General features: G+C 38.7%; 1 gene segment (V, D, J or C); it reads right to left on the reverse strand.

Moving 5' to 3' along the window:
• Window positions 1–2147: 2147 nt before the first annotated feature.
• LOC114652488 (immunoglobulin kappa variable 3-11-like) lies at window positions 2148–2700 on the reverse strand. The segment is given in 2 exon segments: window positions 2148–2467; window positions 2610–2700. Coding segments are annotated over 2 exon segments (354 nt in total).
• Between the last annotated feature and the right edge of the window lie 9238 nt (window positions 2701–11938).

An 11938-nucleotide genomic window follows, 5' to 3' on the forward strand; every position in this document is an offset into this window, starting at 1 on the left:
GAAGATCAGCATAATTTTAAGAAGATCAGAACTTAGTTCCAAATCATGAACCAAGAGCTTGAAGCATGTATGCCAAAAATACTAAAGAGTAATGAACAAAACAGAGCTATGTGGGAATCCTTAGCAGGACTGGTACAAAGATTGATGCATCATTAATACAAAACAGAGAGCATTTATATTTTCGAAAGTGTCAGAACATTGTAGAATGACACATTTAAATCAATGAAGAAACATCAAATAAATGTGCTGATGATTACAGTAAAAAGGGTGTTTTCAAAAGCCATTCAATTGCAGTGTTAAGAAAATCCAACATGGTTAAATCAAATAAATTATAAAAACTTAATAGATTAAAAATTACAGTTACTTTATTGGTGATGTGACCTGCAGAGGGTTTTGTAGCACTCCAAACCCCCAGACACAACTACGCAACAAAATCCTGGGTTCAAATACAAGGCATTTATTTCACACAACACCTCAACAGGGTCTCGATTTCCTCCTTTCCAGGCCTCACAACAAAGCCTTAAGTTTTTCTTTCTCCTTCTGCACCTCCCATGCAGTCTCATTCACCTCTTCTTAACTCTGACTACTGGGTGGACAGAGGTGGCGTCAAGGCCGAAACCTTGAAAGTAGGGACAGCCCTCCCCAACAGCAGCCACCTTGGAGCTGCCCCACGAGACTTCAAGTCCCAGCATGCCCTTCAGGCACATGAATGAGCATACTGGCCTATGAATGCTGCCACACAATGTGTTGGAGGGGTGCATGTACTCTTGGGAGGCAGTCCCAGCCCCCCTCCCATGTATCGATTACACTGGTATCCCTGTCAGGTAAGGCTTTTGGGTTTATCCCAACTGTGATGTGAACTATCACAGTGATTTAGTGGTTACAGTGCTACCTCACAACTCCAGAATTTTGGTGTTCAGAATTTGGCCAGGGCACTGTCTCTGTGGAGTTTGCATGTTCTCCCCATATCTGCTTGGATCCAGGACTGGTTCCTGATTTGCACTCAGTGCTGTTGGGTTGAGAACAAGCTTCTAGAACTGCATAAGTTAGAAAATACATGAATGACAAATGTGATAAGATTTAACAACTAGTATGCATAGTATGAAATACATGGCATGCTTAGCATTTAGGGATCAGCAATATCCAAATCTGAGAAAAATGGTGACACAGTGATTAGCACTGTATGTTGAGTTTACATGTCCCTCCTTGAGACCAGTTGTGTTTTTTGTCTATATGTTCTTATATTACTGGTGTAAGAAGAGGTGGCGTGTATTCCAGAAGCACTGAGCACAAGGCAGAAATGAACCATGGGTAGGGTATACTCACTTACACTAGGAAATTTTTAAGATATAAATCAAATGAATAGACGTATCTAAAGAATGTGGACCAAGAACAAGAGTGGACAGAGAAAACAAATACACAAATGGAGAAAATATGCAAAGTTTATAGAAACAGTGTCCTGTCTAGAACACATCTCATTCTCCAGAAACAATGAGGCTGCACTGCTCTAAATGCACCACTTTGCCATCTATATGTTTCGGAATTAAAAGATAATAATAAACTTACTCTATTGCATTAACCACGAGCAGTTAAAGTGCATTTATGAAGAACCGATGACAAAGCTCACATTCCTCTTACCAATGATGCTTTCAGGAATGTGCACATCTATCCATTCATCCATCCATCCATTCTTGAACTCGCTTCATCCAGTCCATGGCAATGGGCCTATCCTGGCAGCATAAGGAATAGGAATAGGGCAGAAACCAGCTCTGGGCAGATAGCCTCTTTGTCACAGGGCCCATTCACTCACTCACTCACTCACTCACTCACTCACTCACTCACTCACTCACTCACTCACACAAGGTCAAATTCCAATTGCCAATGAACCTGGTGCACAGCTTTGGGGTGTAGGAATCAGACAATGTGCACACTCCACACTGGCAGTGACCAGTAACTAAGATACTAATACAGCCTTCTGTAGCTCAGAGACAGCAGCAGTAATTGCTATGTCACTGTGCCACCATTATGTGATTCATATCTATGAATATGCCTTCAACAATCCATAGTCTTATGTTCACCCTCCATATTTGTGATTTTCATTTCTCTCTGCACACTGTCACAGCTGCATGCCCGCGCAGAGAAGGTTTTTGTACGACTCTTTCTCACTGTGTTAAAGGCAACTGGTTAAACTGTTGACAGTAGTAATGTCCTGCATCTTCAGGTTCAAATTTACTGATTGTCAGAGTGAAATCTGTTCCTGAATAGCTACCGCTGAACTTCTCAGGGATGCCAGAATAACGGATGTTACCATCATAAATCAGGAGCCGGGGTACCTGGCCAGGTCTCTGATGATACCAGTTTAAGTCATCTGACATAGAGGTACTGGCTTTACAACTAAGAGAGACACTCTGGCCGGGAGTTGCAGTTTGTGATGAAGGCTGATGAAGAACAACCTCACTGGTACAACCTGGAAAATAAAAGAAGACCAAGAATTACATACAGTCAAAGCCAAGCCAAAATCTTGCTATTCACATTGCCCTGTATAAGCTGAGTTGTTATATTTATTTGAAATTGTAAAAATATTTAGTAATTTTCTCCAGAATGCTTACCATGAGCAAAGAGTATTGAAACCAAGATTGCAAATGTAAGGGAGTTCATTGTGTCTGATTATCTCTGTGGAACACAAGCTGTCTGTTTTAAGAGGACTTGGAGAGCAGAGAAGCAAATCAGTTAGGCAAATGATATGTGGTAGGGTGGGTGTGGCACTCACTGCTGCAGCTGTTCAGGATATCCACATTTTTAAAATTTTAATTAACTGGTCAGTTTCAAGTAAGAGGTGTTGGAGTTAGTGTATGCTACACTAATCTAGTAACCCCAATCCAGGCACTGGATAAAGCAGATTCAGTAAACTGATCAATTCATTAATCTTCAGTTTTATTTTAGTAAACATGCAGAAGCTTAAATTGTAGGCTGGACATGTATTATTTTTTTCCATCATTAGTCAAGACCTAATGTTTATTTACTTGTACAAGGAATGCTTTGATGTTATGCCAGAAGTATTATGACTTCTCTTGTATATATTCATTATTTGCTCAAAGTTCATGTCTTTCTGTTAAAACCTGCTTTAAAAACTAGAAATCTTTTTTGGAGTGAAAAACGTGAACTGAATAAATGTGTTTCCATAACTCACAGCAAGTGATGACTGAACCCTATTGAGTTTGTTTTTCCTTGAGTTCAGTGAAAACACTGAAATTTTGGGGAATTTTGGTGGACACAGTGGGTAAGGAGAGACTGAAATAGTTTTGAGTGGAATATAATGGTACAATGGCCTTTAAGTGTCCTAAGGGATTAGGAAGTATCTGCCAACTATGCTGGACTGAATATTGTGACCAAAAATGTGGCCTGAGTTGTAAGGCAACAGAACTAACAACTGCATTACCATGTATCCATGAGATAAAATTATACTGCAAGTCCACAATACTCTCTAAGTCCTTTATCTCTTTCTCTGTCTCCTGAGCTTCTACCACTATGACTAAGGACCTGTGATGTGAGGGATCAGCATTATAAACTTGGGGGTGGGGGGTGATCCGTGTCACTACCTAATCTGTGCTACATAGGGACTAACATAACATGCTTAATCCAGCAAGTGAGAATATAATGTACTATGAATATATACAGAACAACACAATATTTTCATAACATTCTCATTATAGTCAGCTGATGTATTTAGTTTTTTTCTTCTTTTCTTTTTTTAAACACATATGAATACAAAAACAATTGTAATATTGATCAGGTCGTGGCATTATGCATGCATGTATACACATTATTTATACCTGCAAAAGTAGTGGTGGAGTACACTTAAAGTATACATATGTGAAAGTCGAATAGCGAAATACCCATCTGACATGGCTGTTACAGCTCTGTGATGTCACATTGGCTTTGCAAAAGCATCATGAGGCTCTGGGAACAAATGTTTGCCTAAGCCTGCCGGGTGATGAATTTTCTGGCAAAAAACATCAGTGAACAAGGTAACCAAGGAATCTGGCAAATTTGTTGTGCGGAATATCTTGGGAAATTTCACTGATCAACACTAATGTTAAAAACATTTAAAAAGTGGGGTGGGAACTTACTCACTTTATATTATCAGTATCTCTAAAAAAATTTTTAGATAACTTTGATAAAAAAACAAAAATTCATCTATATGTCAATTTTTATCTTTTATTTATTTATTATTTATTTGTTTTATTTTTATATATGTCAAGTGTTACTTCACCAATAGTGGAACTCGTGCATCAGTAATCACAGATCCAGTTTACTCTTTGAATACACCAATCAGTAGGAGAACTGATCCCATCTGTTATAATGCAATTGCTTTGTCCTTAAGTCTTATTTGAAGAGGTCAATCCATTTATAAGTTTCTTGACCTCCTTCTCCAGTCCACAGGAAGCTGGAGTACATATATGCTTTTTAGCAAGTTTCATATGGTAAGAAACCATGATCATACTACAGAATCCACCAACACAACCTCAGTAATACACCAAAGCACTTGGACTACACCTCTTGAGTATGTAAAGTGCCATGAGATTGTGGAAGGTAACCAGCATTCCCTTCAGAAAACAAATATTCAGCGTAAATGCACACTCCACATACAGCAGAAAGCGCATGGAGATATCCTCAATGCTCAGGTGGTTATTTGCACTGCACTAGACACTGTGTTCTTATTCAACTTAATAAAAGGATAAGTGCCTCTGTGCGTGTCATCCTCTTGCAGTGTCTCTGTTCTTACAAAAGAGGGCATACCATAAAACAATTTTCATAATAAAATGCATTGCATTTGTTATTCTACTAGATGACGCCTCACTAACATTAACCCTGCTTTTACGATTTTCACACCAAATGGCATATAAATGAAACACATGCATTGCATGGTGTACTGCAAGCAGTAATGCTGAGGTCTAGGTTGATTATTTAGATTTTAATCCATCTTAAAACAGTAACAAAGCTAGTTATATAATATCTTGACTGCTAAAAATATGGAAGTTAAGGAGCAAGGCAAAGTAGATTCAGTGCTTTCAGTTCTAAACATGATGTACACTCCTCTCTAATGCTCTTCCAAATCTTATGAGCACTGTTGCCTTTGCAGAAGTAAAAGTCATTTTTTCAACCAACTTTAATGATGGCGAGTAATCATTTCTGTCTTTTAAATAAAAGGGTTGGGGCTAAGGAACTTATAACCAAGTGGTTGCATATTGCCACAGTCATACATACTTTTGTTTGCCAGTTCTAGAAGACTTTCATTCAATGTCAGTCTGCTCACTGGTATATATGACATTGTAGTCATGCAAATTTAAGTACTCTCTATTACGTATTTAAGTGCATTATAAATTTTCAGAGAAAAACCTTCTCCTTTTTCCTATTAATAACTAAACACATAAATAGTTCAATAAATAATTATAATGTATTATAAAACCACCAGTAACGGCGTACTGCATGATAACGTGCAGTGAATACACTTGACTTGAGCATTCCTAGTTTTCATTCTCTGTTCTCTGTCTCTGTTTAGCATTCGTTTGCTCAGAGGTTGATGCGCTTGCTGCTTCCTGAGCAGCTCTTCTTTTTTCCACCCTAGCGGCCCACTGCTTCTCTTCTTTCATCTGCATCTTTTCGCGTTAAAACCGATTTAGTTTTTGAGTTGCAATTACTTAGTATGTTTTCTTTAATTCTTCACTTAAGCTGGCACTTAAGTCTTCAATCTGCCTCAAGAATGATTAGCGAAGGTGGTAGGGAATGAGAACGGCGCCCATACGCATGCGCCGCACGACCGCCCTGCTGTGCGCTGCCGAGAGTTAATTCTACAATAAAATAAAATAAAAATAAAATGAGTAATAAAAATCATCACCCCGAAAGCGGATAGTAGATGTCACGTAGTATATGTGTACCAAATTTCAAGTCGATAGGTGAAACGGTTTGCGAGCTACAGGTGATTTAAAATCCTGGACAGACAAACGAACAGCCACAGTAGCGTATTATATAAGAACATATTTTATCATCCAACTTATTATTTTTATTTTATCTCCTATTTACTTAGCATTGCTTTCACTTAAACCATTTGGATAAATGTGTTTAGATATCTTCAGGGAAGGAGGAAATGTTGGATCAGGTAAGTAGGGTTATCAAGGTAGTTTGTCTTCCATCTGTGTTTTTCAGTACATAATTCACATATCAAAATAATTCCACTGAATCCATTTGATTGATGTGTTGGAGGATTTTGAAGAACTGGATTAGTTCCTGACTCAGTCTCTTCTGCTCGAGACTAAACAGGTTTAATTCCTTGATCCTGTCCTGACCTGCCCTTCATTCCTGGGATGCACCCAGTTACCTCTGAACAATTTCAAGGGCTGTTGTGTCTTTTTTGTAGCTCTAAGTGTTGACACAGTTATCTGTTCTGAATCATTATATGATCTTGAGCAAGTGAATTGTAAACGTATTTATAAACTTGGAATACTTGAACTTCCATTCCTTTAAGAAAAGTGGTTCATGTGCCTCTCACGAAATATGGAACTCAAGGTTGCTGCATCGCCCTTCAATGCCAGCATATGTCACCTCAGCTATTTCCCTGACAGACTTGCTACGTGCCTCTGTTGCTCTTCTTTTATTGCCAGCCTTGTCATGTGGCTGCACCGCTGCTCAATATGCAAAGGACCTGACGCCGATAACATGGTGGATGAAGGCATCAACTGTAATTCTTTAGACGTGTAAGACATCTCGTTGCACTCAGTATGCACAACTGGCATTTATGATGAAAACAATTGGTTGGCCTGTGCAGTCTGCTTCACTGTTAAGAGGGCTTGCTGTATTTCTGTTTCTGCCAGCAATGCTGTGGGCCCATGTCATTGCTATTTTCTTGTCAGCCATGGTGTACAGTGGGGCTTGCTATGAGAAGGACTTGAAGCCCAATTACTTGACCGAGGTAGCCCTCACAATGAATTCAGGGCTCATGTTATACATATCATGGCAATGGCTCTGGATTGAGACCAAGGTCAAGGTTCACGACCCAATGATTTGTGAGTTTTTGTGTGACAGAGAGACAGCCATTACCATTTCATATATAGATACTAAACTATTGTACTGTGTCTCTGGACTTACAAAGTACTTTGGGATGACACAGTTTAAAACTAAAGGGTTATGTTTTTAATTTTTGCAAATGTAACATAAATTTATGTGCTGCTGTGTTTTTCCCATTGCATCTTCTTTTTATTGTTTCGGCTGCTCCCATTAGGAGTTGCCACAGCAGATCATCTTCTTCCATATCTTCCTGTCCTCTGCATCTTGTTCTGTTACACCCATCACCTGTATGTCCTCTCTCACCGCATCCATAAACCTTCTCTTAGGGCTTCCTTTTTTTCTCTTGCCTAACAGCTCTATCTTTATACAATACAATACAATACAGTTTATTTTTGTATAGCCCAAAATCACACAGGAAGTGCCACAATGGGCTTTAACAGGCCCTGCCTCTTGACAGCCCCCCAGCCTTGACTCTCTAAGAAGACAAGGAAAAACTCCCAAAAAAAAACCTAGTAGGGAAAAAATGGAAGAAACCTTGAGAAAGGCAGTTCAAAGAGAGACCCCTTTCCAGGTAGGTTGGGCGTGCAGTGGGTGTCAAAAGAAGGGGGTCAATACAATACAATATAATACACAGAACAGAACAATCCTCAATAAAAAATTAAAAATTTTTTAGAAGTACGGAGCAGAATTTAACAGTAGATGATATCACATAATAAGATTTAGATCATTTTAGACTCCTGGAGACCTCATCCATCAAGCTGCCTCCCCCATTTGGCCATTCCACGGCTGAAACAGTGTTGGGCCAGCCAATCTGATGAAAGGACCCCCCATTTCTTACGATTCCTGCAATCCTCCATCTGGGATGACTTTACCTTAGGCAGGCAAAACAACTTGGCAGGTGGGCCGTGGCACCAAGTGCCACATTTGAGTACCAAGAAGAGAAACAGAATAGGTGAGGGTTAGTATCCAATTCTAACTATCATGTTACTTATGTTTTAGTGCTAATGACTAACAACAGAGATGCAGTATGGACAGTTAATCAGCAGCTCTAGTCAGGATATGCTAAACTGAAGTAGTGAGTCTTCAGCCGGTATTTAAAAGCTGAGACCGAAGGGGCATCTCTTATAGTATCAGGCAGACCATTCCACAGTTTAGGGGTCCTGTTACTAAAAGCTCGACCTCCCATTGTTATTTTATTAATCCTTGGAACCATAAGCAGACCAGCATCTTGAGATCTTAATGTGCGCTCTGGTTTGTAAGTCATGATAAGTTCAGACAAGTAAGCCGGACCTCGGCCATTTAATGCTTTATATGTTAAAAGGAGGATTTTGAAATCTGCCCTAAACTTAACCGGGAGCCAGTGTAAGGATTTAAGAACTGGAGTGATGTGTTCGTATTTTCTTGTTCTTGTAATAATTCTTGCAGCCGCATTTTGTATTAACTGGAGGCTGTATAAAGAACAGTTTGAACATCCAGTGAACACTGCATTGCAGTAGTCAATCCTACTAGAGATAAATGCGTGAATTAATTTCTCAGAATCCTGTTTATTTAGAAAGTGCCTTAATTTCCTAACATTTTTAAGATGGAAGAAACATGTTTTGGACAACTTTGTAATATGCGCTTTAAATGACATGCTAGAGTCAAAGAGAACTCCTAGATTGCGGGCTGATTCAGTAAAATTAATTGGATTTCCAACTGAGTTAAATGATGACAAAATATTGTTATGATCAGCGTCATTCCCTCCAACAATTAACATCTCTGTTTTATCTGTATTTAAAGACAAGTAGTTCTCATTCATCCACTCCTTTAATTCGCTAACACAACTAACTAAAAACAACATCGGAGAAACTTCATCTGATTTAAATGAAAGGTATAACTGAGTGTCATCTGCATACGAGTGAAAATTAACATTATGTTTCCAAATGATAGATGCCAGTGGAAGCATGTAAAGTGAAAACAGTAAAGGTCCCAGTACCTAGCCCTGCGGGACACCATATTGAACTTCTGTGTATAATGATGGAGTACTGTCAGCACATTTCTGTACATATTGGAATCGATTTGATAAATAAGAACTAAACCAAGCGAGCACGGTGCCTGTAAGCCCAACATCATTTTCTAGCCTGTGTAGTAAAATAGAATGGTCGATGGTGTCAAATGCTGCACTTAAGTCCAACAACATAATTACAGTGGAGTTTCTTTCATCGGAGGATATCAGAATGTCGTTTACAACCCGCGTTAATGCCGTTTCTGTACTATGACCAGTGCGAAAACCAGACTGGAATTTCTCAAATAAATTGTAATGCATAAGGTGTGACTGAAGCTGATTGGCGACTACTTTTTCTAGTATTTTAGAGAGAAATGGTAGATTTGAAATAGGCCTATAATTATTTAGTATGTGTGGGTCTAGGTCTGACTTTTTAAGTAATGGTTTAATGACTGACACTTTTAATGCATCAGGTACGGTGCCATGCAATAATGAACTATTGATAATGTTTAGAATAGGCGCTGCAAGAACATTCATTGCACTTTTTACTAGTTTTGTTGGCACTGGATCTGGGGAACAAGTAGTGGGCTTCATTTTAGAAATTAAAGTTAAGACTTCCTGCTCAGTTACAGGATTAAAATTACTAAAGTGCTGAATGCAATGTGAGACAGGGTCTGCTAAGCCAGTATTTGGTTTGTAGTGTGATCCAGAGATCTGGGATCTTATATTTTTAATTTTCTCATTAAAGAAGTTCATAAAGTCTGTACTGCTAATATCTGTTGGTATTTTGCACTGTTGATCTGAATTTTCATTTGGTAATTTAGCCACTGTTCTAAACAGTACCCAAGGATTTTTATTATTATTATCTATTAATGTAGAATAGTATTAACACTCTCTGTCCATGCAATTTGAAAGACATGTAGCTTTGTTGTTCTCCATCTGCGCTCCAGTTTTCGACATTATAATTTAAGAGCTCGAGCTTCATTAAACCAGGGAGAGCTTCTATGTGCTTTGATCACTTTTGTTTTAAGGGGAGCCACTAAGTCCAGAGCATCTCTCAAGGACACATTATATGTGATGTTAGCTGATCTAAATTGTTTTCCACGTTTACATTTGATGTTAACTGATCTGAATGGTTTTCCACAATTTCACTCGACTTACTCAAAGTATCTATAAACTTTGAAGCAGAATTACAATCTAGATGTCGCACTGCCTTTGATTTAATCTGTGAGTGTGTTGGCAAGGGCAGGACTAAATCAAATGTAATTAAGTAGTGATCGGAAATAACTTCATTTAATGGAGTTATATTTAAATTTTGAATTTCAACTTTGTAAGTTATAATTAAATCTAATTTGTGGTTATGATTATGAGTTGGACCTTTGACAATCTAACAAAACCCTACTGAATTTAACAAATAAGTAAAGCATTCGCTAAAAGTGTCAGTTTCCACATCATTGTGTACATTAAAATCCCCCATCAGTACTACATGATCATAATTTATAGCCAAATCAGATAGAAGGTTGCTAAATTCAGTCATGAACAATGAATACGGCCCTGGTGGTCTGTAGACTAGCACTATAATTGTGTTGGAATCTGTTTTAATATTTAAAATGAATGCCTCGAAGGATGTAAAGTTGCCTAAATTTTCAGAAGTGATTTGCATTTTGTTACAATGAATTTTTCCAAGGCCTCCTCCTCGACCAAAATCTCTAGACTAATGAAGGAACGAGTAGCCATCTGGTGACGCCTCAGCTAGGGGGACAGTGTCACATTTACTAAACCAGGTTTCAGTGAGAAGACACAGATCAGATTTTGTACTTAATATAATATCATTTACCAAAACAGCTTTAGTGCCAAGAGAACGAATGTTCAATAAGCAGCATTTAAAACTGTATGCTTCTTTCTGAATTGGTGATATATTTTTTGTTTTAATTTGAAGTACATTTCTATTCCAGATGCCCCTGGTGGAGGGTCTGGTTTTATCCCTTGGTCTAATTATACACCTTATTTTTTGGTTATCAATTAATTTAAGGTTTGTATCAAGACTAAATTTACTGGATGCCCCATGACAAGGATTATGGGTAACAGCTTCAGAAAAGTAACAGGTGGGATAAACAACAGCCTGTGATTTAAGATCACATGACTGCGGCCTGGATGGTGCTCTAATTAGTCAACCAGGCAGTTTTGCTGCCATATTTTGGGATAATACATAATATCCCCTCCAGTTAGGATGAAGACCATGTCTTCTGAAAAGCTATCTTTAGATAGATAGATAGATAGATAGATAGATAGATAGATAGATAGATAGATAGATAGATAGATAGATAGATAGATAGATAGATAGATAGATACTAGCATCCTTCTCCCAATATACTCAGCATCTCTCCTCTGCACATGTCCAAACCAGCGCAATCTTGCCTCTCTGACTTTGTCTCCCAACCGTCCAACTTGAGCTGACCCTCTAATGTACTCATGTCTAATCCTGTCCATCCTCGTCACACCCAATGCAAATCTTAGCATCTTTAACTCTGCCACCTCCAGCTCTGTCTCCTGCTTTCTGGTCAGTGCCACTGTCTCCAACCCATATATCATAGCTGGTCTCACTATCGTCCTGTAGATCTTCCCTTTCACTCTTGCTGATACCCATCTGTCACAAATCACTCCTGACACTCTTCTCCACCCATTCCACCCTACCTGCACTCTCTTTTTCACCTCTCTTCCACAATCCCCATTACTGTGTACTGTTGATCCCAAGTATTTAAATTCATCCACCTTCGCCAACTCTACTCCCTGCATCCTCACCATTCCACTGACCTCCCTCTCATTTTCACACATGTATTCTGTCTTGTTCCTACTGAACTTCATTCCCCTCCTCTGTAGAGCATATCT

The sequence above is a fragment of the Erpetoichthys calabaricus genome, chromosome 5 (genome assembly GCF_900747795.2).
Source record: "Erpetoichthys calabaricus chromosome 5, fErpCal1.3, whole genome shotgun sequence".
NCBI lineage: Eukaryota > Metazoa > Chordata > Cladistia > Polypteriformes > Polypteridae > Erpetoichthys > Erpetoichthys calabaricus.